General features: G+C 37.8%; 2 protein-coding genes and 1 long non-coding RNA gene across 3 annotated transcripts; 1 reads left to right on the top strand and 2 right to left on the bottom strand.

Moving 5' to 3' along the window:
* On the bottom strand, nt 1-22,575 carry LOC136811251 (snurportin-1-like). The gene is made up of 10 exons (XM_067067864.1): nt 22,374-22,575; nt 7,766-7,846; nt 7,132-7,231; nt 6,827-6,880; nt 6,364-6,468; nt 5,820-5,910; nt 4,965-5,068; nt 4,086-4,169; nt 3,553-3,633; nt 1-720 (listed from the first exon to the last, which is right to left on the bottom strand). The coding sequence occupies exons 1-10, from the start codon at nt 22,454-22,456 to the stop codon at nt 439-441; spliced, it is 1,065 nt and encodes a 354-aa protein (XP_066923965.1). The 5' UTR covers nt 22,457-22,575; the 3' UTR covers nt 1-438.
* LOC136811249 (uncharacterized) lies at nt 11,033-12,306 on the bottom strand. Its single transcript, XR_010847216.1, has 2 exons — nt 11,256-12,306; nt 11,033-11,070 (listed from the first exon to the last, which is right to left on the bottom strand). It is a non-coding gene; the product is annotated as an uncharacterized lncRNA (long non-coding RNA).
* A 156-nt stretch (nt 22,576-22,731) lies between the features above and the next one.
* LOC136811250 (large ribosomal subunit protein mL37-like) lies at nt 22,732-26,444 on the top strand. The gene is made up of 2 exons (XM_067067863.1): nt 22,732-23,403; nt 25,848-26,444. The coding sequence occupies exons 1-2, from the start codon at nt 22,776-22,778 to the stop codon at nt 26,378-26,380; spliced, it is 1,161 nt and encodes a 386-aa protein (XP_066923964.1). The 5' UTR covers nt 22,732-22,775; the 3' UTR covers nt 26,381-26,444.
* The last annotated feature ends 1,556 nt before the right edge of the window (nt 26,445-28,000 follow it).

Below are 28,000 nucleotides of genomic sequence, written 5' to 3'. Positions count from 1 at the left end.
CCTCTTGTAAAATAAATATTCTTAAAAATCAAAAGAAATATATTTAAAAAATACAGTTATAAAAAGGTTCTGTGTAAGGTAGATTTCCAAAATTATATGCTGAAAGACTCGACAATTTTGGAAGTTCAATGATTGCTAACGAACACCAGGCTCCTCATACACTCATCACGTTGTCGTGGTAGAGAAAGTAGGTAGAAAGTAAATTACATATCTTAAAAGTCTAAACTTTTCGGGATGTCGCTCGAAAACCTCACTCTTTCAGACATTTGTTCATTCTTTTGTTTTTGTTCGACTCGTAAATGAACTTTCAGCATTTCACTCATTATAGCTTCGGTAATCATTGGTTAAAGCAATTTGAACATGCAATAATATTCACCTCTTCTGCTTCACTATCAATGGATTGATTAGAATTAATCGATACTATCAAACACTCCATTGCTACGTTTCCATATTCGATTCATTTTTCGATTCATTCGATGCTATCGATGAGTTCAGTTTCAATTTATAAATCGATCGATCACTCGAAGTTTTTTGTAAATCTTCATTTGCCGCTTTTAGAATTGTCCGATTGAAATCAATATTTTGATCGGAATCGAGATAACTCGATGGAGGTTGTATGTTTAGAATTTCTGGTAACATGAAGGGTTTGAGCCAACCAACCAACGGAGTTCTGCCAGGTGTGTAATGACATTGATTGTGGTAAAAAAGTAAACCATCGACCTAAAGAGTAGGAAAAGGAAAATCACGTGACCAGCTAGCCGGGCTTTTTTTCTTTAGGGAGGGGTGGCGTGATAATTGACCCTTACATATAAAATTCTTTATGGTCGGTTTTCACCAAATTTCAGCCCCTTTTTTCGAATATTAAAACCCTTTGGGAACCCGAGGGAAATTCTTAGTTTCGAAATTTGTTAATTTCTTGTGAGCTTAAGCCCTAAAATGGATACTTAGAATTTGATGGAATGGGGGGTAATTTGATGGAAAGTTCTAAAACTATTTTCTCCATGATATTTGTTTAAAGATGAAAGAACTATGAATTTCAAGCCGGAGCCTAGTAAAGAGCCTGCCTCGATCTTTCTGACACACGAAAAAAGTAAAATTTCTATTTATTTTTTAGCAGAGCGGCGCAGTTAGCTTGACGGATTGGATTTGACGGTATCTTTATTCTCGAGTGGCATATTTTCGAAAACTAGTGGTAGGTTTTGTTTACATGGAAATTCGAATGAGTAACTTACGGGAAAAAATTAACGCGCTCAGAGAAATATTTTCTCTTACACGCTTTTTTTATATAAGAATACACTTTATAAGAATGTCCATGATGAAAATGGCCAAAAAATTAAGAATATGGTAAGAATATCACCATCGTGGAATTTAGCAACTGAACCTAAGAATGCCATTTTTAATGCATTTTAACCTGTAGATTGCCAATTTCGATCTTAACCTAAGAATACCGTAAGAATATTTTTGGATGATTTTCGCCAAAAATTGAAGAATATCCATGATGAAATGAAAAAACACCATTCTTATAAAAAAAAAAGCGTGTATTTCTGAAAAGAAAATTTTTCGTTTAGATAACCTTCCTTAGGGCAAAAAATTCATCTTCAAGGAGGCCCAGTCTAGCTTCAATCCATACCCTCCTCTTAAGTACATTAAACTGCCGCTCATTGGAATCTTTCTATAGTTCGAACTTGTTTCAAGTCCCCGTCAAGGGGAAACCACCTCAAAAAACTTACTATAATTCGAATTTCATTATAGTTCGAACAAAGAATTTTTACCGTTCGGGTTCGAAACTTTTATAAGCAATTGACGTCAATATCGAAATTTTTTTTTGACGTCAAATATCTTTTCGAAGCAATATCTCAACTTCGATTTTTAAAGAAAGTTTGCATTCAAATTATTTGAATTCTCTTTTGCTTAGAGTAAGTGCGCTCTAAGAGAATTGTTATTGAATCGTTATAATATTGTGAAAGAAAATTGGAAATACAAGATGGTTGTTTGTAGCAAACCAATGATAACATGTTATCTACAGTCAATGCTGGAATTTCAGAAATTGGTTTTCAAAATGGAAAATCTCCATATCCTGATGAGTTCCGGATCAGCTGATTTTGCGATGATCAGTGAAAATATGGACTTTTTTGATTGCGAAGAAGGTTTCTCAACGAGTTTGATGATTGGTCAGGTTCAATATCGAATGTATCGCCATTCCAATGTTCCATCCCTCGTTCAAAACAAATTGAAGAATTTTTCGAAACCCAAGTTACAAACTTTCTTCTCGACAAAGAAACAGACTGCAAAAATATACCACCCTTATCTCAACGACCTTAAAAAACATCGCATGAACAAAAACAAATTTCAGAAGTTCTCCTCGTTGGATAAATCAACAGAATCAAAGGTTATTGAATCTCAGGTGAATTATAACCCGAAGCAATTCCTCGAATTTCTGGAGAAAATAAACGACAGTCAAGATTCGGTGTACAAAGAACCTTCGCCTGAAATCGATCGTTTGTCGTTTGCTTTCGGTGAACTGTCTGTGTTTGACGACTCCAAATCATGCCAACGAAAGGGTCCTGGTGGTGGAGAAGAACTTCCCGAACAGTTAAAGGAACCAACGGTACAAATCTGCCAAAACGAGGATTGTGTTTCTTTAAAAGAAAAACTCGTTCCAAGCGTGAAGATATACGAGATAGAGCTTACCGGATACTTGGATTGCTCCGGTAAAAGTGCTCTTAGTTCGTCTGCTACAGATGAAGAGATTCCTCAAGAAATTAGTGACATGATTTCCACACTTCGTCAAGAAGCGACCGAGAATCAAAAGAAACGGAAACTAGAAGAACAAGTTTGCAAAGAAAGTTCCAAGAAATCAAAAATGGTAGATGAGAAATTGAACCGAGACCGAAAAATGACTGAAAGGAAAACGTTTGGACGAAAGATGAAGATAGTGAAGAATCGAACCAACAAGCAAGGGGCCTGGACCGAACAGAAGAACATGTGCGCCAGAGAAATGAACGGTAACCGACAACAGAAATGTGACGGACGGAGTAACAACCGTGACCGAAAAATGGACCATAGAGAACACACCAAAGGTGTCGAAAAACGACGTAACCAAGCCAACAATAGACAAATTTCTACTCCAATGCAATTCTGGAAAAAGTCACGCAAATGATCCAACGAAAACACATTCTGTTAAAGGTCCTTTTCTTCACCATGGAACACATTGTATATAATCAACAATAATATTTTTTATCGTCTTCCTTTGTCAAATTATTTATTAAAAATTTAAATCTTATATTGTACAGCTATCATTTTCTTAATTCCACTTTCCCTTTTTCATGTATCTCATCTAAGTTTTTTGATATCAAGTTAACAATTGTTCGAGTTGTTGTTGCTAATTTTGAAAATTGGATTTGAATTCATAATTTTTGACTCGTGGGGAATGGGCAATTCGTTAATATTTAATTTGGAGGTTGGGAACTTTCCATATGGTCTTTAATTTTAATGCCTTTCCCATCACGTATTTTGGTTATGAATTGCGCTTAGAAATAATAATAATAATACCTGGAATTCGTGCATAGCTGTGACCATGTCAATAATCGAAGCCTCTTCACATTTCACACTTGGACATGGAATAAACTTGAACTGAAAAATTGTAACCAAAGAAGAAGTAGGATGTATACATCGTATTTTCATTTGTGGAAAAAATTGGGTCCCTTCCGCAAACCTAAGCTTAAAAACCTAGGACTTTGATATGATAATTACTTTAAGGCTCAAAAAAGACATTTCAAGAATTTTGATGCTATTATTATAGAAGACTTTTCTTATATTTATGCTTTTAAGGTTTGTTTTGTTTCCGTTTCATATCAGACACATATTTCATATCAGACACATATTTGACATCAGGACAGTGTCTGCCTTTTTTTCTTAATTCCTTTTTCAGACCAGTCATACTCTACATCTGTGTCAATGTGTGAAAAAGCTTGTAAATTAAAATTGATGAGTAAGCAAACGATATCACTCTTTCTTTAAGAACAAAACCTTTAAATTGTTCATTAAACGTGACGAATACAGAACAGGATTACAATGGAAGTTACCTTATTGTATCTGGAGATGTTCTGGATGTCATTTTCACTTTCGTTGAATAATTTCGTTTGAATCCAAAAGAATCGAAAACTGGTCTGAAAGAAAGAAGAGCAAGAAATAAGAATGCAACAAAATAAACAAAGATAGAGAGAAAAGACATGGTTTTATAGATAGAGTCGATATTTTACGCGGATAACCAAGACTTTTAGACAGTCTCTCGATAGTCTACAGTCTACGGGATAGTCTACAGTCTCTCGATAGTCTACAGTCTACGGGATAGTCTACAGTCTACGGGATAGTCTACAGTCTCTCGATAGTCTACAGTCTACGGGATAGTCTATAGTCTCTCGATAGTCTAAAGTCTACGGGATAGTCTACAATCTCTCGATAGTCTACAGTCTACGGGATAGTCTACAGTCTCTCGATAGTCTACAGTCTACGGAATAGTCTACAGTCTCTCGATAGTCTACAGTCTACGGGATAGTCTACAGTCTCTCGATAGTCTACAGTCTCTCGATAGTCTACAGTCTACGGGAAGCTAGTTCGGCTATTCAAGGAGTAGGGATTCGAACAACGAATACTCTCCTGCTTTGAACCACTCGGCCATCTCTCCTTATCAGCAGTGAGTTTATGTATTTGCACTTTTGAGGACGGTAAAGTGACTGAAGCGATTTGGAATAACCCGCAGTTCTGACCCTCAAAATCGAGGACGGTAAAAGTGCTGATTTACCGTTGTCCTCAGTTGGTCATGATCTAGTCAAATTAGAACCTTACCGTCTCCGTCGCAGAAAAACACACATACATAAACTCGGTAGTATCACCCACAAAGTAATGAGAAAAAGAAGCCAATATAATATGCATATTTGAAGATTGAGAAGAAAGAGTTTTACCTCACAATCGTAGAGAGGATATCCTCTGAAACACATCATATCCAGCACAAATAAACAACCATTCGCTTCGTCATAAACACAATCCAAAATAGTGGAATGGAATCCTGGAAACGAGGAGTTTTAAAAACCTACTTATTACCTATGAATAATAATTATTATGGAAAAAGGTATGCAAGCGCTCCTGTATCCACCTCTAATTCGATCTTCAAGAGTACGAAAAAATTTATTCGAATAAGAGAGCCTATCGAATAGTAGAACGTCGAATTAGAGAGCGTCAATTGTAATTTTTTTTATGATTTGAAAAATCTTTTGTTTGACACCATGCTACGTTTGCTTTGCTACATTTTTCAGCGAAGATTCTGGTGTAAGGTACCAACCAAATGAACTCATACATGTTTCTTCTTTTATAAGCATAACGTTTATAAGCATATGTAGGATCAGAACAATAGAATAGTAAGCATAATGCGAGCATGGCATAGGGGCAGACACTTGCTTATAAAAAAACAACATATAATACATGTTTTTTTTTTATAAGCATACAAAAATCCGAAAACAGGCTCAGAGATGCTTAAGTCGAAAGCTTAATAAGGCTGAAAAATGCTTGAGGGGATGCTTAAATCTAAAGCATAAATTTAGGGAAATACTGAAAATCCGTAAAATTCCAGCCAAAAAAAGCCAAAATCAGGAAAAAATTTTTTTTCGTAGGCTCAAGTAATGCTTGCCATATGCTTAATTTTTCCCCATATCTGAGCCTAGATATGCTTATAAGTGCAATGCTTATAAAAAAACAACATATAATCTATCATATTGATCTTCTCATAATGCAGAATTGAAAACAATGATTACAGTTTTAACCTTGTATTTGATTTGCACGATGACCACCGGGCAGTAGAGAAGGAAATTTCTTCAGCATAAAACCGTTCTTCGCATACATTGACGTCTGACCCTGGAAAAAATAATTTGAGGTTCAGTACCCAAGTGCGTTTAGTGAGCCCGAATCACTTAGAATTGTTGGACGGTAGTGAAGCAGAGTACATCAGCAACAAAAAGACACTTATCTTGTAATGTTTGTCTATTCTTTATACCATATTTGCATTTAGATTTAGCGCCGAAAGCGGAGCAATCTGAGACTAGCTTTCTATATGTTTTATCTAAAAAGACAAACAGAGACAAAACAGAGCTGCAAAAAGGAATTTGCAATTTTCATTTTCTTAGAATTTTAGAGCATCAACAGTGTGAGAAAATACTGTTCGTCTTTTGACTGGGTAATCTTTCTTAATATCTGATAATACCCAACTGAAAATCTTTTCAGTGAGCACAAAACCGCAATCTTTCAGATTCTATCAAAAGCTTTTTTGTTTGTTTCTGAAGCAGATTATATAGAGAATCTATTGGTTACCTTGTGCGCAACAACGAGAACACGTTTTCCAGTGGGACAAACAACCATGGTCCAGTCGTTCACCAGGTCTGTCGGTGGGTCCACCACCCATTCTGATAACATCAACTTTGAAGAAAGCAATGAAAAATAATTAGAAGATGTTCTACTTAATTGTTTTGGAAAGTCTTGAAATTTGGGAAATGTAATTTTGTTGAACAACTACTTTGTATTTTAAAATTCTATTTGTTCATTGGCTGTTGAATATGTGTTCTCCACTATAAAAAAAGTGTAACAAGATTATATATGGCGCATTTCTTACGACAGAGGCGGGAATTGGCTGTTCGTGGTCGTAAACTGCATAAAGTTGCTAGTAGTAGTAGTTCGGATTTTAATTGACTACAAGCTACTAACTGCAATTGGGTGAATCTTTTCAAAAATAGAAATTATTAATACAAGAAAAAGAACGAGGCGCTTGAAAACTTACTTGATTTCTGTATGGACGGAACACTTTACTTTTCTTTTCCTTGGCTTTTTCATCCTATAAAAACATCAAAAAGATAAATTAATCTTCTAATCAAATTCCTTTTAAAATTGAGAACCTTAGTGCCCCCTTAGTGTGTAATTGAAAAACGGAGCCACTTATTGATAATAATATGACGTACCGTCACTAAAGTGGTGTATCCCTTTTTAACTTCATTAAGAAACCATAGACTGTCCCTGGACTAATTCCAAAGGGAGCAGTACAGTAGAGAAGAGAAGCTTCCATATATGAAATAGGAAACAAGAAACCTTTTCCGCGGAGATTTCCATTCCAATTTCGTTGGCATCATCTTCATCCAAGTCACCTTCTGCAAGTTTCCTCGCATAATTCCTCGCATCATACCTTTTACTAAAGAATGATGAAAATCATAAAACATTTGACATTGATATTTATTTCCGTATCATATGTATAGTAATGTGCCCTCCCGGTTATTACCATAATGGCTTTATGGCAACTCCTGAACTTGGGCACAGGATGTACGGTATGATATTTCCGTATCATAAAGGTTTGGGAATACACAAGAAGTTTTCACCCATCCCACTCACCAACCTGAAACGCTTTTTCGTGTCTCCAGCCCATTTTTCTTTCTATCATTAAATCAACATCACTTTTAGTAACATTTGTGTGTCTCTCAGTTTTATCCCTGGGACAAAATCAGCGTGTCTTTTGGGTATTTCCATCACTTTCTGTCCCATGAAACAGCAAAAGAAACCATGGGACACGCACTTTTTTTCTTGTTTTGGTGGGATGGAGCATGTTGCATTGCACTCCATTGCACCAACTTCTAGTGTCCCTAGCCTTAAAGGCACTTAAAATTATGAAAAGTCATATTTTGTTATTTTAAAGAAGTAGGTTATTGGAACCATTGCATTTTACACCAACCTTTTTTGTCTTTCCAAATAATCTTTCCTTCTTTTAGATTGGCTACCAGCATTTATTGGTCGTTCTTTGAATTCACAAAGCCTGTAATATAAAAAACAACATTTTGATGTAATAATTAAATTAGCACTGTTTTGAAAATCTTGCGTAGCAAAGTGTAGAAGCTTCTATGCGGACATTCCCTATTTTTCTGACGTCAATTCAAAATAAAATTCATTTGAGAGTCTCAAGGAAAAATTTCTGTCTGGGACGGCATTTGGCGATGACTTCAGTTCACTTATCTAACAAGTTCTGAACCGGATAGGTAGCAATCTCAAATCTCTCCTGCAAACATATTAAACAGTTGTTTGTTTCTGGGGTATAAGCTCTCTTGCATGCACTTTATAGAATTTTTACTATCTTTGAAACCAGAGTTGATCCAGAACTGTTTGTACTTTATCATCATATAATAACATTTAGTCACACTAGCGTCCCATCGAAATGTGTATCAAAGATTAATGCTGCGAAAGCGCTATATCGTTTACTTTACTTGCAAGCAAAAAAATGTGCCGCAAAGCTTCTAAAGGGGTTCATCAAAAAAATAACCGCGGCGCTTTTTAATGAAATTAATATTTTCAAAAACTATGAGAAATTGCCTAAAATTTGAGCAATAGAAAAAAATAATTGAGCCAAGCCAAACTTGAAAACTAATTTGAAGATCAACTTCCCAAGAAAAAGATCTATGGGGAAGACGGTACCCACCTAGATCCGCGAGCCACCGGATAGGCTATTTCCTGGAAATTTTGCAGGACCTTAGGAGCAATCACAAATATCTTCATTTCGCGTCGCCTGACAGACTCTTAAAAATTGAGTAGAATTGAGTCAGTGAGTCGGTAAATTTGTCGGACTTTTTTTCTCCCTCGTTCAAAAATTTCATTATTTCCAATGTTTTGCGAGTGATTTCTATCGCATTCGCGGCATTTTGACTTTGTTTATAATTACATGTGCCATTTTTGGTCGGAGGTCACAGTACAGTGTCATGGCTTATAAGCAGGTCCTAGGTCCCCCCTAAGAATTTAGGTGCCCCCTAGGATTTAGGTGGCCCCTATTGGAAAAATATTCTAGGTGGCCCCTAAAAGTTCAAAAATCGAAAAAAGCTGAAAATTGAAATCGTAGATATACTTTTAGAAAAACTTTCTTTTTTGTCAAGTGTAATTAAATACAACAGTTTTAAAAATAGCTACTTAAAGGCAAACAAAAGAAAATAAAGTTTATCACTAAAGTTTTTTATGGAAAAAGGTTTGCGAGAGGTTTCAAGGTTTTGTAAGTCAGTTAGTCACACTAGGAAATTAAGCTTTCAGAAAAAACAACATCAGTCAACTACAGGATGCATTTCAACAACAAGGATGAGAGTTACCTGAATCAAGTTTGCAAGACAATATTAATTAAAACTTGAAAGTTAGAAACAAAATAAAACGTGCAGCAGCCAAAATCAACCAGCCAAAATTTGTCATTCAATTCCCGAGACAGCGCTTCGATTTTTAAGGTCTTGTTTATACGCTAAAGTAAAACAATTACGCACATGTAAATGGGTCATTGTTTGAGGTCCGGCAAAATTTCCGGGAGATAGCCTATCCGGCGGTGCGCGGATCTAGGTGGGTTCCGTCTCCCCCGTAGATCTTTTTCTTGGGAAGTTGATCTTCAAATTATTTTTCAAGGTTGGCTTGGCTCAAATTTTTTCATCTATGGCTCAAATTTTAGGCAATTTCTCAAAGTTTTTGAACATGTTAATTTCATTAAAAAGCGCTGGGTTATTTTTTCATGAATCCCTTTAGAAGTTTTGCGGCACATTTTTTTGCTTGAGAATCAAGAAAACGATATAGCGCTTTCGCAGCATTAATCTTTGATATGCATTTTGGCGGGACGCTAGTGTGACTAACTGTAAGTTGGGTTGCAAATCCCTTGCCAGACAGTTATTATCTATTCTAAGCAGTGTAAGAGACTAAACTTTTCAGAATTGAGCCACCGTGTTGATAGCAGAGTATTGATATTTATCAAATATTTTTGTTACATATCTTAATTACTACTAACATTTCTGAAAAAAAATAAAGAGTGTTAAATTATCATTCATAATGCGAAAACTTTTTTCTGTAAAAGATTTTTATTTTTGTTTACATTTTGAAATCACAATGATGATTCGAATTTCAATGCAACATCTTCATTTGAATCATCCAACAACGATAGCTGTGTGCAGCGCATTGTGCTAGCAAATGCAATGCAATGATTTCATTCGAATAAATTCATCTTTTTTAAAGAAAGTTTTTGCAAACACACAAATTTTGAAAAAATGTACTCAATCAGGATTTAGCCCCCAGTTCATTATACTCAATCAGGATTTAGCCCCCAGTTCATTATGTAAAAAATTAGGTCCCCCCCTAGCTCAGTAGGTGGCCCCTGGCCAAAAAGACTATTTGTAGGTACCAGTTGCTGACCCATTTACGTGTGCGGAATTATTTCTACTTTAATGTATAACCAGGGCCTTAAAAATTGAAGGCTGTCTCGGGAATTGAATGACAAAATTTGGTGCGTTGATATTCTGGCTGCTGCACGTTTGCAATCGGTGTCATTTGTCTCATTTTAACCAGACCCCCGCGCTCGATTGGATCGATCATCGATATGTGATCGATGGATTACTTATCGATCCGGATAGGAGATCGATAGAGGATCGATACTCAAGATTTTTTTAAGCTTATGATTAGTTATCGATCTATCATCGATCTATCATCGATCTATCATCGATCTTTTATCGACCCTATCGACTCTTTCTAAAAATCGAGCTCTAATATTAATCGATCTTTCTCGCTATCGATTACCTATCGACACCTATCGACACCTATCGATTACCTATCGACACCTCTATCGATCCAATCAAAATATCGACCGTTTTTTTATATTGATTAATCGATCCATATCGATCTAATGGCGTCAAACCGGATTTACTTATCGGTACTTATCTGGCACCCGATGTAGAAATTTTCTTTCGACACGCTAAGCAAGCTCTGGGAAAAGGTCGGGGAAACTTTCAACATCTGCTGGAAGGTTTAGATTACGGAATTTCGCCTGAGCCCTAGCTCCGAACTTAAAAAAGCGGAGGGGCCCGGCTTAAAAATGGCCGATATGGTACTCTCGGGTACCTAATATAATAAGCGTCCCCAACCCGCTAATTAATTTTATAATCAATGCATAATCGATTTATAATCGATGCTGTTGCATGGAGTTCACCACTGAGGATTCTCGTACTGACGTATATTTGTAATCAAGGATTCAAACTAAATAGATACAAAGATCCAAAATTAGTTTATATGAAAAAACAAAAATGAATAAATTCTAAGACTAAGTCTATATCAAACAAAGTCTAGAGTATATGAGACTAGGGTATCATACATACAAGAGAGGATACATTAAAGTAAACAAGAGGAAATATATTGAATAGTAAATAATAAATAATGCTTACCAGCTTGCCAGAGTGAAAGAACTGTGAAGGAGAATCCAAAATGTCAAAATGATTTGAAGACTATCATTGATTGACTTATGTTTATTTGAAATTTATGTTGAGAAAATGACTAAGTCCTGAGGTGTTGACTCTCTGAGTGCTACATGTCAACTGAACTCTGAAGGAAAGTGGACAAGCTGCCATATTTATAGAAAATCTAAACCAAGTTGGCCATAAATACTAAAATTATGAAAAATAGCTAGGAAATGTAAATATGATGAACCAAGTTGGCTATCAAACTAAAATTGATATAAACTAGAAAATACAAATAAATTATCATAAATTATGCAGAAAACCTGGTTTTCACTGAAAATACTGAAAAATGCACTTAAAAGAAACCAGAATAGACACAAAAAACAAATGGAAGAGACTCAAGATAAAATGAGATCAAACTTGAGATATTGGTAAATTTTGCAGTTCAATAAGTTCAATATTGGTCAAATTACACTGCCCAAAGACACGATGCAAAATTTATTCATTAATACAACCAGCAAATGCCAATTCTTCACTTATACTCAATTCATCATACGGGTGAATCATGATCAAGCCACGAGTTGCACGAAACGTTTCACGATCAACATTTTCGCTATGATTTCGATACTTCACCAATACCTTTCGAATCTTTCCATCTGTACTTTTATCGACACTTTTCACCATTCCATATTGGTATGTGCTTGAGAGTGCATTCTCACGCTTTGCAAATAGGACAATGTCTCCGGTTTTGATGTCGTATTCGTTCTTGAACCATTTTGGTCGATGCATTAGCCGTGGCACATGGACAACGAGCCATGTTTCGAACCACGCTTGAAATATCTCTTGATTCAACCTGATGAATTTATCAGGTTTTGTGCTAACATCAACAGGAAAGGTTGGACTTCTCTCGTTATTTCTGCCCAGTAGCAGACGATTTGGTGTTAAGACATCAGATATCTCGTAATCAGTCTGTCCAGCAAGAGCAAGTGGCATGTCATTGATTGTATTTCCAACTTGTGCTGCAACAGTTTCCCATTGCATTAAGAAAAGCTTATGGTTGTGGAAATTCATCTCGATTGATTTCTTTATTTCTTGAATCTTCCTTTCTACCTTTCCGTGCATGAAATGACCTGAAACTGGACATACTTCAAATTCGATCATTGTGTCGCGATGAAGTTGGTTTTGAAGATCCTTAAAGTTGAGTCGGAGAGAATCACATCCTTTGACTAATTGACTGCCTTCATCTGGCAACAAATACTTGGGATAGCCAACGTTGCTTGAAAATCTGATAACCGATAGGATGAATGATGGTGTACTGTAGTCATCCATAACATGTATTTTGTTGCTGATGTTGTTGTACAACAAAAAACCACCAACCAAATCTTTATACTCTTTCGCTTATTGAAACTTGAATATGCACTGAATGGACCACATAGATCCACTTGAGTTGAATAAAATGGTGGTGCAATATTGAGACTGTGTTGGGATACTGGACCCATTTCAACGTTGATTGCTTTCTTGGCCAGGTAGCGGCATCTTTGACAATTCCTTCTAATAGTACGAATTAGATCTCGTCCATCGATGATATATGCGATCTGTAGAACGTAGCGATACACTGTTTCCACTCCTTTGTGTTTAGCCACCGGGTGGTGCCAGTGAATGAAGTTAACAATACTGTAAGCGATTGGCGAATATCTGTCGACAACTGGGACAATGAAGGTTGACGAGGACAAGTCAAACATTGCATTGGTGAGCTTTCCAGTTGATGTGATTTTTTCGATTGGAAGGATACGTTCGTTGTAGTAAAGAATTCCATTTTTCTCAGATGAAATGTTTGCCAATCTCTTTGATGGTGTAAATTTCTTCACTTCTTGGGTTGCTTTCATAAAGAAATATTCCTGTGCCAACGTGTTGTTATCCTTTGAAGATGGTTTTGGTAGACACGACTTGAGTTTCAGGAATTTGATCACAAGAGCAAGAGTTGAAGTGGCTTTCTTCCAACCATATTTGTTAGGATCAATGATGTACTTTGAAAAACTGTATCGATCAGATATTGATTGTGCTGATGATGACAAATGGCAAGTTTGAGCTTCTGACAAGTATGACATTGACAACATGCTCTGTGGACTGATTGTTGATATAATTTGCTCTCTCTCAATATCCTTGACTTCATCCTGATTGAGCTTGATTTGATTAACAGTCTTGGTTGGGAAGGTTTCCACTGATTCTTTCATCCATGGAAAACCATTGAACCATTTTGAATCTTGACAAATTTCATTCAAGGATACACCTTTTCTTGTCCCGATATCAGCAATCATGTCTTGACTTTTGACAAACCTCCAGTCATCAGGATTTGTGAAGCGATGAACTTCGTTGACACGGTTGCGAACATAGGGTTTCAATTGTTTGTCACTATGAAGCCAGAAAAGCACAATTTGGCTGTCTGTTAGCTTTAGTGAAGATTGATGATGTTTTTGAAATGCTCTTCTCACAACTTCACCAGTATGGGCGTTCAGAGTTGCAGCATATAGTTCAGCTCGAGGTTGTGTGGTGCCACTGGTACGAGCCTTGATCTCGAGAAAACCAGTTGACTTGAATATCCACCAGACTTTCTTTGAATCGTGCATATATTGCAACACATGCAATATGCTTGGATGCATCACCAGTGTCGATTGTATCTAGTTCAAGGCTTGCAGCATCTTCTGGAATGCAAGCTCTTCTGTACCTCACATTTGAAATTTCTTCCATCATAGCGAAATGGGACTCCCAAATTGGTTTGAAATCATCTGGAATTCTGTCATCCCATCCAAGACCTCTATCCACAAGTTTGTGTAGGTCCAGTTTCATACCTGCTGTGATGGGTGTTATCTTTCCTGTGATGTCATACAATTCTGCCACCTTTGATACACATTGTCTTCTAGTTAGGTTCTTTGGGATATCCTTGATTGACATTGGTTTCTTCCCCCTAACTTTTGTTGCAAAGTTAAGTTCACTGACATCCAAGGATACTTCATCTTGTAGTGGGAACCATTTCATACCAGCCACACTGATGCTTTCACCATCGGCAGAGAGATCCTTGTCAGGTGTTTGTTTGGAAAAAGTGACTCCCTTCAATGCAAAACCACCTCTATTGACTACAACTTCCAGGCCATCTGCCAATTTGATTGCTGCTGACATTGATTCAGCACCTGATAAACAATCGTCAACATACACATCTTTGGTTATGACTTCGTAAGCATCAGGATACTCGTCTTTTGATAAACGTGCTGTCTCCCTGAGGGCACGTTCTGATTGGTTACCAGAGGATTTGACTCCATAAATTAGAGTTTTGATGATCTTTTCCTTTGGGATTCTTGTTCTGTCCAAATTCTCTTCCCAAATGTATCTTTGCAGGCACCAATGACTTTCGACTAACTTGACAGAGTTGTACATCTTGCGAACATCAGTATGAAATACAGTTTGGTGTGATGTCCATCTGATCAATAACTCAATGAGTGAATTCATATTGTTTGTACCCTTTGCTAAGATGTCATTAAGGCTGTATCCGCTGTTGGTTGGTTGGGAGGCATCAAATACCACACGACAAGGCGTGGATAAAGAATTTGGTTTCCAAACTGCTCGCCATGGGATGTAGTTCACAATTTCACTGTCATTCAATAAATTCTGTTGGGAGGGTGTCATATTTTCAACGTAATCTACGAAACCCAATGTATGCATCTTCTTTTCTGATAAGAGAACATCAGCCTTGTCACTTGGATTGTTGTCAAGCTTCTTCAGTTGCTGATAATAAACTTTCAATGCTTTGTGTTTGTTGTTTGAAAGTTTGACTTCTGGTTTGTGGAGCAATGGCAGATGAGCATATGAGGTTCTGTTGGCAATGTCAATGGTGACGGATCGGTTGATGATTTGTTGCTCAATTTCCTCTCTGATGCTGATCGATTCTGTTGATGCATTATTTTTGCAGTCTTTGCAATCTCGGCAGTTGATACATCGGTAGGTGATTTCACTACCAGCGTTCTCTGCTTGCTCAAAGATCTTTTGGTTGCGTGAAACAAGTGCATTTGAATGGTTGGGTATGTCCAACATTAGATTTTGATAATGGTCTTTGGGAACTTTCATATGAAGGAGATCAGTGTCAGGATTGATGTTTGAGCGTAGGATCTGATGACGGTCTACAATGAATGAAGTCATCTCTTGATTGGCAATGTGACTGTTGTTGATCTTGTTGAAAGCTCGATGTGGTCCACCAACAACTCCTCTTCCGCCATCTGCACTCTTGAACAAGGACTCAAAGATTGTAAGTCCAGATGGTAATTGATAGATTTCCTTGGGATGATATCTCTTGTATTTGATGCCAAGCATTATGTCTACCTCTCCCCCAATTGAGGCAGGCAAAGATGGTAGGTTGGTTGGGTCAAATCCATCTTCCTTGTAAGCCTTTGATATGTCATGCTTAACTTCTTTGAGTGAGTGAACTGGGAATTTGGAAGTTATTTGTTTGAGACAAAGGCCTCTGATGGTGGCGTCCTGACCATTGAAGAGTGGTAGAAGGATTTTGTAACCTCCAGAGCTGATTGTTGAAATCTTTCCAACTCCTCCAATGAGGCACGTTTGCCCAGTTTCTTGACAGCTTTTTCAGTGATGACCATATCGCTACATCCTAGATCGAAGAATATTGTATACCTTTGACCGTCAACTTCAATTGTCTGCAAAATGTAAATGGCATTGTTGTCAACTTCTGGATCAGGATTAAGGTTCTTCAGCGAGTTGAATGTGGTGAAGAAGACCAGCTTTATGTCCTTCGAGAAGGGTGATACATTTGATTGTCGATTGATGTATCTGTCCTTGTACGTTTGAAGAGTATCTTCATTCTGACTGTTGGATGCATGATCTTGACATACGAGGACATGCTTCTTTGTAGGGAAGTTATCATGTGATTGATGTTTGCAGATGAAGTGATTTTGACATCGACCTTCTTTGTGTTTCTCATTTGATCGAAGTGCACCAGGATACAAGCATTGCCAGCAATATCCTTTCTTCTTTAGGGCATTAAATCGTTGTGATGGTGTCATCTCCACGAATACTCGACATGAGTAGTACTGAATGATCTTTGAACCTTTAGGGCCATTTGTCTTGTTATGTCCTTCTTCACCACAAATGAAACATGCATCTTTGTTGTTGCCAGGACTTTGAGTTTGATCATCTTGTCTACCAGAGTGGTGTGATGAGGAAGGATTTCGAGGAGGGACTGGTTTAGAATCATTGGTGCAGTGAAGCAACTTCATTTGTTGAATTGATAACTCTTTCTCGAGGAAGGTGATGAATTCTTTCCAGATGTCAGCATCGTCAAGATGTCTTCCATCAATAGATTCAAACCATTTTGTTTGCCGTTTGTCATCGAGTAACGCATAGATGTCTTTGATGGCGTTGCCGTAGTAGAGATTACATTCAATGTTGTGTTGCTTTGCCAACTTGATAACGTCTTTGATGATGTTGAGGATTTTACTGATTGACTCGATCAACTTCTCAGGATCACGAGTCCTCCACATCCGATTTGACTGAGTGAGTTGAGCCAACTTCTTTGAAAGGAGTAATTTGGCATCTCCATACGAGGATTTGAGACGTGTCCATATTTCATCTATCTTATCAATTCCTTTGACAAGACTCAAGGCTGGACCGTCAAGGTAGTTGTTTGTGAGAAGATCTGGGAGAACTGATGATGGTGTATTCTTCTTGTGTAGTTTCTCAAAGTCGCTTTGGAAGGTGTAAATATCAATATCAGATTCATACCCTTTGAACTTTTGAAGCTTGATATTCAATTTCGATGATTGAAATTTCTGTTGCTTGAGTACTTCATTGGTTGATGCTTCATGTTCAATGGTTGTAACGTATTTGTTCTTGAGTGCACAGACTTCATGATATGATTGGATGATTCCATCAACTTCACTGTGGTCTGCTTTGTGTGAGTTGACCAACATTTCTTTGACTTGGAGGGCCATGTGATCCAGCTTCTTTGTGTAGTGGTTCAAGTTTGATTTTGCATTGACCAATTCATCGTAGCTGAAGTTGGTCGGATCTTGGCTGAAGATGGTGCGTAATGTTGGGATGGAAGTTTTGATTTCAGTCATCAGGAACTTGTGGGAATCCAACTGGATCTTCTGTAATTCACAATCTTCTACTTCTCTGTCGCGTCGCAGAATTCTCATATGAATCTTGATCTTTTGTATGATTTCTCTGAATGAATCTGAAGTTTCGTTAAACCTTGTTGAGAAGATTTCAAGGTAGTTGTTATCTCCAAGTGTTAGCTGCAATTCTGTATGGATTGTGCGAAATCGAGTACGAAGTGATTCAGTTTTGGATGTCAATAGTTCAGCCTCTGTAAGAGTAAGTTCCTCAATGTCACTTTCCACAACCATGTCTTCAAGATCGTTTGCAATAACACACTGCTCTATGTTCAATTGCTTTACCCTTTCCATTTCGACTGGTGTTCTTTTGTTGAGGGTTGGAGTAGAAATTCTGGTGATTGGTGTAGAAGAAGTCTGGTTGATAAGTTTGGTTCTGTGATGATTGGTGGAATTGATTGAAGTGTGACCATGAAATCCTGATGATTGATTAACCAAAACAGGAGTGATGTGTGAAGTCTGACCATTGATGGGTGAAGTCGGGCCATTGATGGGTGAAGTCGGGCCATTGATGGGTGAAGTCGGGCCATTGATGGGTGAAGTCGGACCATTGATGTGTGAAGTCTGACCATTGATGTGTGAAGTCTGACCATTGATGTGTGAAGTCTGACCATTGATGTGTGAAGTCTGACCATTGATGTGTGAAGTCTGACCATTGATACGTGAAGTCTGACCATTGATACGTGAAGTCTGACCATTGATACGTGAAGTCTGACCATTGATACGTGAAGTCTGACCATTGATACGTGAAGTCTGACCATTGATGGGTGAAGTCTGACCATTGATACGTGAAGTCTGACCATTGATACGTGAAGTCTGACCATTGATATGTGAAGTCTGACCATTGATATGTGAAGTCTGACCATTGATGGGTGAAGTCTGACCATTGATGGGTGAAGTCTGACCATTGATGGGTGAAGTCTGACCATTGATGGGTGAAGTCTGACCATTGATGGGTGAGGTCTGACCATTGATGGGTGACGTTGGAGCGTTGAGTTGTGAGGTCAAAGGGTAGGTGTGTGACCAACCATGATGGGACCATGGATTGCTTTGATACAACATGGGAACACCTTGATGATACGCAGGAGCGCCATGATGAGACATAGGAGCGCCATGATGAAACATTGGAGCACCATGATGATACATTGGAGCGCCATGATGAGATGAAGGAGCGCCTTGATGAGACGTAGGAGCACCTTGATGAAACATTGGAGCACCTTGATGAAACATTGGAGCACCTTGATGATACATTGGAGCACCTTGATGAAACATTGGAGCACCTTGATGAGACGTAGGAGCGCCATGATGAGACGTAGAAGCGCCATGATGAGACGTAGGAGCACCTTGATGATATGTTGGAGCACCTTGATGATACGCAGGAGCACCTTGATGATATGTTGGAGCGCCTTGATGATATGTTGGAGCACCTTGATGAGAAGTTGGAGCGCCTTGATGATATATTGGAGCACCTTGATGAGACGTAGGAGCGCCTTGATGAAACGAAGGAGCGCCTTGATGAAACGAAGGAGCGCCTTGATGAAACGAAGGAGCGCCTTGATGAGACGTAGGAGCGTCATGATGAAACGTTGGAGCGCCATGATTAAACGTAGGAGCACCTTGATGAGACATTGAAGTGCCATGATGAGACGTTGAAGCGCCATGATGAGACGTTGAAGCGCCATGTTGAGACGTTGAAGCGCCATGATGAGACGTTGAAGCGCCATGATGAGACGTTGAAGCGCCATGATGAGACGTTGAAGCGCCATGATGAGACGTTGAAGCGCCATGATGAGACGTAGAAATGTCTTGTTCAGGCAGCGGAGCGTCGTGTTCAGGCGGCGGAGCGTCATGTTCAGGCGGCGGAGCGTCATGTTCAGGCGGCGGAGCGTCATGTTCAGGCGGCGGAGCGTCATGTTCAGGCGGCGGAGCGTCATGTTCAGGCGGCGGAGCGTCATGTTCAAGTAGCAGAGCGTCATGTTCAAACGATAGAACATCATGGTTAAACAACAGAACATCATGTTGAGGCGGTGGGGCGTTATGTTGAAGCGAAGCGATACCATGTTGAGACAACGAAAGGTTATGATGAGATGATGAAACGCTATCTTGGGGTGGGGGTTCATAATGGAATGCTTGTTCATGAGGGTCATGTCCTAACCGAGCATCCATCTTTGAATCCTCTGACTCTGAAGATTGATCATCCATCGGAATATTTTGAAAGATCAAATTGTATTGTGAGTTTGCGTTAAGTTCGGAATTTGAAGTGGTACAATTCCTCGTGACGTTGTAGCAGACGTCCGATCGGTTATGTGGAGCGACTATAGGTTGTTCGAATTGGGCGGTAGTATCAGGGGATGAATAACTGTCACTTACATGATCATTGATAAGTTGTGTCTTTTCACGTACCTGCCCGGTATGATGGAGTAATCTGTAATCAATTCTCTTGCGTGATCTCTTGCTGTTTGAATGTTGCATGGAGTTCACCACTGAGGATTCTCGTACTGACGTATATTTGTAATCAAGGATTCAAACTAAATAGATACAAAGATCCAAAATTAGTTTATATGAAAAAACAAAAATGAATAAATTCTAAGACTAAGTCTATATCAAACAAAGTCTAGAGTATATGAGACTAGGGTATCATACATACAAGAGAGGATACATTAAAGTAAACAAGAGGAAATATATTGAATAGTAAATAATAAATAATGCTTACCAGCTTGCCAGAGTGAAAGAACTGTGAAGGAGAATCCAAAATGTCAAAATGATTTGAAGACTATCATTGATTGACTTATGTTTATTTGAAATTTATGTTGAGAAAATGACTAAGTCCTGAGGTGTTGACTCTCTGAGTGCTACATGTCAACTGAACTCTGAAGGAAAGTGGACAAGCTGCCATATTTATAGAAAATCTAAACCAAGTTGGCCATAAATACTAAAATTATGAAAAATAGCTAGGAAATGTAAATATGATGAACCAAGTTGGCTATCAAACTAAAATTGATATAAACTAGAAAATACAAATAAATTATCATAAATTATGCAGAAAACCTGGTTTTCACTGAAAATACTGAAAAATGCACTTAAAAGAAACCAGAATAGACACAAAAACAAATGGAAGAGACTCAAGATAAAATGAGATCAAACTTGAGATATTGGTAAATTTTGCAGTTCAATAAGTTCAATATTGGTCAAATTACAGATGCATACTCGATTAACGATCGATGACGGATCGATGACGAATCGATTAACGATCGATGACGAATCGATTAACGATCGATGACGAATCGATTAACGATCGATGACGAATCGATTAACGATCGATGACGAATCGATTAACGCACGTGCGTTTGGTTTGGGAACGCGAAACACGAACGCAAACTACCCATGTCTAAACTTTTCAATATATCTCCAGAACTAACAGATTTTTTGAAATTCTGTAAAAAGGTCTAAGTTCCTGAATAGTTTTACTATGTTCTATGGAAAAATCATAAGCATCAGTCAAATACTCGTTCATCTATTTAAGATTGAAGACAAAAATTTGCGAAGAAAAATATACCTTGAGCACAAAAAATGCTTTTTTAAACACTTTTTTCCACCGAAAAACAAATAACTTTTACAGACTTACCTTCCCCAAACATTGAAGAAGCCTCTACTAATTAAAGTAAATGAGATAAGATAAGATAAAACCTTAAAATCAACCAGAATTTACAACCTTTCGTCCAAAGCAAAAGACGTTCTTTTCTCGCCGCCATCTTGAATTTAAAATGAGAATTCTAGAGAGTTCCATTCGTTTCCAGCTCCCGCGGTCTTTTTTCATCCAATCAGATCGCGCGATTTCACTTTCGCTTTCTCTAGTCCAATAAGACTGCGGGATTTGAGTCATGTGACTTTTCTATTAAAAAACCCGCGTGAAATACAGGGGGTCAAAAAGAGAAATACAGGGGGTCACACTACTGGCTACAGGAACTGAAAGCAAGCAATTAAGGCCAATATTTTTGGTTTTTCTGAAGGACAAAAGGTATAGGAAGCTTTACTGAACGAGGGATAAGGCTGGGACAATCTATTTAAAAGATATGGACATAAAAAAGGCACTTTTTTGGGTGATAATTAAGATTTTACTTAGAAACTTTAATTCTCTTACCCCCGGCTCGGCCCCCCCTGATATGATCAAGGAAACCATGATGGCCACCCCTACTGAAAATTTCAGATCAAAACAAACAAGGAATTAATTCCTGTAACTCGAAGAAAATTGGAAAAAAATGGTTTTTGACTGTTTCTGATCCTAAAGTGCTATTTTTTGGTAAAAGCTATACAATTTATGTTTGGATTTCTAGAAAGCTTACCCATTCATTGTTAATACATTTTTTATTTGAAAGTAATCTCTTCATGGAATAAAAAGATATAGTCAAATCTTGTAGGGTCATTTTTCAAATTTTTTTTGCCAAATTCGATTTTCGCATTTCGCCATTTTACCCTACGCAAACGCACGTGAACGATCGATGACGAATCGATTAACGATCGATGACGAATCGATATACTCGATTGAAATACTAGCTCGATAATGGATCAACGAAGGATCGATACTCAAGACTTTTTAATGGCTGAATCTTCCATCGATCTCCTATCCGGATCGATAAGTAATCCATCGATCACATATCGATCCGTCATCAAGCCGTTCCGATGATCGATCCTATCGAGCGCGGGGGTCTGGTTTTAAGTTTCCAATGTTAATTAATAAAAGGACCCTCGAACACGCCCGGATGCTGCCCGGAATATTTATTAATAAATTAATTGTCTTGGGAACTTGAACTTGATTCATGTAGCGCCCTTGTTGTTGCAAATACATCCTGTAGATGACTGATGTTTTTTTTCTTCTGAAAACTCGATTTCCTAGTGTGACTAAAACTGTAGTAAAAACCCTCACCTTGGATGCTGGCCATCTGTGGTGTTCTCATCTTTTGTAACTGAGAACTGACTTGAGAATAAAGCTGATAAATTATCAGACATTTCAGGTCAAACGGTTGACAGTCAACAGATTGAAAAACTTTGTATAATTTTGCACAATTTTGCTGCTTTGGCTTTTTTTCTAGTGCTCAACTTTCGCTTTCGTTTATGGTAGAGCGTTAAAAACTATGCGACGGTCTATGTGTGCTCGTTTACAGAGCATGTTTTCATTTACAAAACCGTACGCGCTACAAAGTTTTCTTGAAATTGCACAAGAAAATCTATCCGCTTTAAGTGCTCTACGTGAAATATGAAAACGAAAGTGTATTTTAACATACCTGTGCATAAGATCTCATGGAATCGACAATTTCTTGGAAAAAAGATGGCGATGGCAGGATTGACCAAAAGTTCGAAATGTGTCCCAAAATTTGGAAAAATCGCTAATTTCAGAGTGATTTCACAAAGCTATTCGGTGAATACAGTTCAAAACCTTGATGTAGAACTTATTGAAACTGCTGAAAAAGTTGAAAAGGGAGTTCCTTTCTTGTTTTTACCTCACACTGTCAAGAAAGCTTACAATGTTAAAAGTGGGGTGACAACATCTTTGCCACAAGTTTTTGATAAATATAAATGGCTGACAAAGACTCTTTCTTCACCGAATATACCTGAAGATATCTTATCAAATAATGAATCAAATTTTGACGAGTTTAAGCTTTTATTACATGATTCATTGGCGCAAACCACAGCTTTCCAAAAAACGCCAAAAAACAAAGATGACAAACGATTCCGCCAAGAGAGGATGGTAAACGGGATATTTTCAAACTTCTTACGCTTATCCATGGTCAAAAACAACTCTAAAGCTCATTTAAAACCTGGAAACTTTTATCTTCTCAATAAAACACAACTTGAAAGCCATTGGGTTCGAAATTACAAGTTTTATCAGACCCAAATTCGCCCTACCTACACTTTGAAGACCCAAAATCCACTTGCCATTATTGAAGAACCAAATGGTAAGCTTATTATTGATCTCTTTATGTTAGGTTAATAAATATTCACAAATTTTAGCGTCAATTGAATAGGCTTGACTCAGTTCTGCATACCGTGAAGTCGGGTCCGCTAAGTCTGAGGACCCTGCCGACGCACCGGACTGTCCGGTGGCAAAAAGTATCCTTTCGCTACACCGGACGCAATAAGTCCGGTGTCAGTCCGGTGTTGCATACAGGGAATTTTGGACGCCGGACATTTATGAAAAAAAAAATTAAGAAACACCCGACCCACCGGACTGGCCATGTCCTGTGTTTTGATTGTCCGGTGGGAAAAATATCCTTCTCCAACACCGGACATCCGACTTCCTTAAGTCCGGTGTAGAAATTGTCCGGTGGTAAACAAAATTCTCATTTTACACCGGACTTTCGCGTGTCCGGTGTTCGTTAAGTCCGGTGCGTCGGCAGGGTCCTTAAGTCTGCTAATTAAATTTTCGAAAATTTTCCACCCAGGACATTCTTATTCCAACCCCCCCCCGCTTATTAATTTTTGGGAAAATGATTTTGAAAGTTCCCTCTTTTGTCCTAATTCTGCTGTATCAGCCTCCTTTTCAAAAGTTTTCCACCCAGGACATTTCTATTCCAGCCCCCCCCCGCTTATTAAGTTTTGAGATTTTTTCCAACCCCCCTGCTTATTCCAACCCCCCGGCTACAGTATTAGGTACATGAGAGTCAGTTAGTCACACTAGGAAATTAAGCTTTCAGAAAAAACAACATCAGTCATCTACAGGATACATTTCAACAACAAGGATGAGAGTTACCTGAATCAAGTTTGCAAGACAATATTAATTTAAAGTTGAAAGTTGGAAACAAAATAAAACGTGCAGCAGCCAAAATCAACCAAAATCAACCAACCAAACTTTGTCATTCAATTCCCGAGACAGCGCATCCATTTTTTAAGGCTTTGTTTATACGCTAAAGTAAAAACAATTTCGCACATGTAAATGGGTCATTGTTTGAGGTCCGGCAAAATTTCCGGGAGATAGCCTATCCGGCGGTGCGCGGATCTAGGTGGGTTCCGCCTCCCCCGTAGATCTTTTTCTTGGGAAGTTGTTCTTCAAGTTAGTTTTCAAGGTTGGCTTGGCTCAAATTTTTTCTTCTATGGCTCAAATTTTAGGCAATTTCTCAAGGTTTTTGAAAATGTTGATTTCATTAAAAAGCGCCGGGTTATTTTTTCACGAATCCCTTTAGAAGTTTTGCGGCGCATTTTTTTGCTTGAGAGTCAAGTAAACGATATAGCGGTTTCGCAGCATTAATCTTTGATACTCATTTTGGCGGGACGCTAGTGTGACTAACTGAGAGTAGCTTGCATCAGTGGAGGGAAACTTGCATAGCCATCAAATGACTGACCAATCAAAGCAGCAAAATTTCCAAACAAATGAACTACACAGCTCCTCTCACAGCTCTTCTCTACCATTTTTGTTTTGATTTAACTTTGTATTTAATGACCAGCCAGGTCATTCACTTGAGGGCTATGCATGTTTGCCTCCACTGATGTAAGTTACCCGATCTCCCGGTATTAAACTGCTCTAGCCATTCGGGCTGGAAATTAACTGCTTGGTTGCTTAAAAAATTAAGCCCTAATACTTTACAGGACATCAAGGAAGATTCACAGCGTTATTGTATGCTCTTTCGGGAAACGTTAGAGTGCCAATTTGAATAAAACTTTTATAGGGAAGTGTGTTATCTTTTGCATATCAAATTAGAGATACAAAAGATAACGTTCGTCTAAAAGAACTATGACCAGGAACTCAATCACTTCAAAACAGTTAAAAGACTTTTAGACGGGTATAGCCGATTTCATTACCTAACTCGAGATAATTCACGCAGAAGATGCAATTTTTGGTCAATTTTAGACCAAAATGTGGTGAAAAGTGGAACTTGCGCATGAAATATCTCGAGTTAGGTAATGAAATCGGCCATACCCGTTTAAAAGTCTTCTGTATAGTTTTTTGAGAGCTTTCGAATGGTATACATGATGTTGTCTCAAAAAGAGTTTGAAATTTTCAAAAATTTTTGACCTTAGGGTTTTGCCTGGGGAAAAAAGAAATTGCCCAAAAAAGGGATGTTCCACCAGTGGGATTTTAAGGGATTTTTTCCTGGGGCATAAGCATCCTATAGAGAAGGTCTGGAGAAAGCTTCAGCTATATATTATTTTTTTCCTGTAAATTATGCTAAACGACCCCACTAATAGTGTTGTGAGTAAACACAAGATTTTCCATATCTTTTTTGAAAAAACTTTTTTCTAATCTCATGTGGCTATCCTGAAAAAAAACTCGTAAAAGTTGGTATGATTCTCTTGCAAAACGACAGCAGCTTCCAACAGAAGCGGCTAATTGATTGATTTATTTTACTGCAAGCTGATATGCTAGCTATTCTCAATTTGCCTTCTCTTTTTCTTTCATTAACAGAGATTCACCCGTTAGACATCGAGAGGATACCCGGACCGTTTGATCCTTACGCAATGAATTTGTACCGACATCCAGTAGTTCATTTGACCAGTAGACCAGCATTGGATAATTCACGTTATTCACAATACCACCATTGTCATACCTCAATCGCTATCAACAATAGATTGCGAACGGATGAGCAGATCTACTCGCTTGGTATGTTCACCATGTTTGCACAACTTTCTGCGCAGGCGCAAGCGAATGGTGTTCTCCAGGGGACCAATCTAGATCAACCTTTAGTCACGCAATGTATCGTCTCTAACGGACATCTGATCAGCTTCATGATGTATCAACTGAACACTTTGAACATGTTGACGGATAAGGGTGTATGGAACCGATGTTGGTACACACCATCTATTGGAATGTTTGAACAAAACAATGAAGCAAGCCATGGACGAATTTACGAAGAAGCTTTACCACAAGACATTTTGGAGGGCTTTAGTGACGATTTACCGAAACATTTTCATGCTTTTATTGGTAATGAAACTGTTTAGATGTGCTTTTTGAGATATAAGTAGGATTTTTTTGTTAGGTATGTTTATAACGATTAGAAAATAGTGCTTACTTATGGAACTTTAACCCGATTACGTAATTTCAGCTCTATTATCACCATTTAAAGCTTTTATTGAATTGCTACTTTTTTTACTATCGTGGAAACAAATCGAAAATAATGAATTCCAAAGGGGATTGAGAATCTCATCTTTTCATGTCTTACAATTTTAAAATCCAGTCCTTTTATTTGTGCATTTAAAAAAGTTAGTTTGCTTTTAACAATTCTTGGTACACGAAGGATAGCGGCTCTCACTAAACTACATCTGGAATAAACTTCCACAAGTTCCACTTTTCGCCACACTTTGGTCAAAATTGACCATAAATAGCATCTTCTGCGTGAATTATCTCGAGTTAGGTAATGAAATCGGCTATACCCGTTTAAAAGTCTTCTATATAGTTTTTCGAAAGCTTTCGAATGGTATACATGATATTGTCTGGAAATAAGTTTGAAATTTTCAAAAATTTCGCCCTTGGGATTTTGCCTTGGGAAAATAGAAATGTCCCAAAAAAGGGATGTTCCACCAGTGGGATTTTAGGGGAATTTTTCCTGAGGCATAACCATCCTGTAGAGAAGGTCTGGAGAAAGTTTCAGCTAGATCTTATTGTTTTCCCGTAAATTATGCTATACGACCCCACTAAATACGCTTCTGCATCGATTTTCAAGGGATAACTGGATTCCCATCGAATAAGGAAGCGTATCGAATCAACGGATTAGAATAGGTGGATTAAGAACTCATAGAAAACACTCCTCGTTAGGTTATCAAACTTTTTTACGAGTTTGCTAGCAATTAAAACTTGATAAGTTGTAAAAAAGTTGTAAAAAATCATTACTTTCAACATTTTCATTGGTCATTACGTATCACGTGGTACATTTTAAATAAGAAAATGCACTTTTTTAGCCCTTTCTATCCAATGCAGAAATTAGCCAAATAATTTGAAATTTATTTTCCTAATTCTAAATACAGTCTTCTTTCACCAGTATGCAACCCATTCGTGACCCATCGATAGTTTCTTAGTTATAGACCATACGTTAATTTTCACTTATCTGAAGATTGCCATTGACAAAAGATTAAAAATTTACATTAAAACTGGTCTAGCGTTTGTTGATGCTAAAACTTAAGTGCAGGATTTAAAATATTTGCAAAATCATCAAAATTGATCGAATCATAGGACAAATTCGTTTTCGAAACTGTATAAATTGGAAAATTGTTCTTATAAAAACAATGAAAAAACTAAACGAGGAGTGCGCAGAGTCATTTACAGATTTTTCTTGTAACAATGAGAAGACAATGGATCTCTCTTGGGAGCAACGAGAGAAGTTAATCCACCTATTCTAATCCGTCGATCGAATAGAAGAGTGTCGTTTACGAGTTGCTCGTTAACGGTGATACTTTCAATATTATCGAATAATTAAGCGTATTGAATAGTCTAGTAGACCTTCGAATTAGAGAGCATATATTTTGTGTTTACTTTTGATCAAGATCCGCCATCAAAACTTTGGCACACCCCTGTGTTACAGACCCGGGGACTCGAAACCCACTGAAAAACCCAAAAATTTCAGC

The sequence above is a fragment of the Clytia hemisphaerica genome, unplaced genomic scaffold (assembly GCF_902728285.1).
Source record: "Clytia hemisphaerica strain Z4C2 unplaced genomic scaffold, Clytia hemisphaerica genome assembly, whole genome shotgun sequence".
In the NCBI taxonomy this organism is placed as follows: Eukaryota; Metazoa; Cnidaria; class Hydrozoa; order Leptothecata; family Clytiidae; genus Clytia; species Clytia hemisphaerica.
This window is presented reverse-complemented; position numbering and strand designations above follow the sequence as displayed.

Excerpts from the sequence above, each read along its gene's own strand:
- LOC136811251 (XM_067067864.1), bottom strand. The coding sequence starts at position 22,456 with ATGTCTGATAATTTATCAGCTTTATTCTCAAGTCAGTTCTCAGTTACA. Across the intron at positions 6,881-7,131 it reads TGGAAATCTCCGCGGAAAAG|GATGAAAAAGCCAAGGAAAA; the intron begins GTTTCTTGTTTC and ends ATGTTTTTATAG. Across the intron at positions 4,170-4,964 it reads ATCCTCTCTACGATTGTGAG|ACCAGTTTTCGATTCTTTTG; the intron begins GTAAAACTCTTT and ends TCTTTCTTTCAG.
- LOC136811250 (XM_067067863.1), top strand. The coding sequence starts at position 22,776 with ATGGCGATGGCAGGATTGACCAAAAGTTCGAAATGTGTCCCAAAATTT. Across the intron at positions 23,404-25,847 it reads CATTATTGAAGAACCAAATG|AGATTCACCCGTTAGACATC; the intron begins GTAAGCTTATTA and ends TTTCATTAACAG.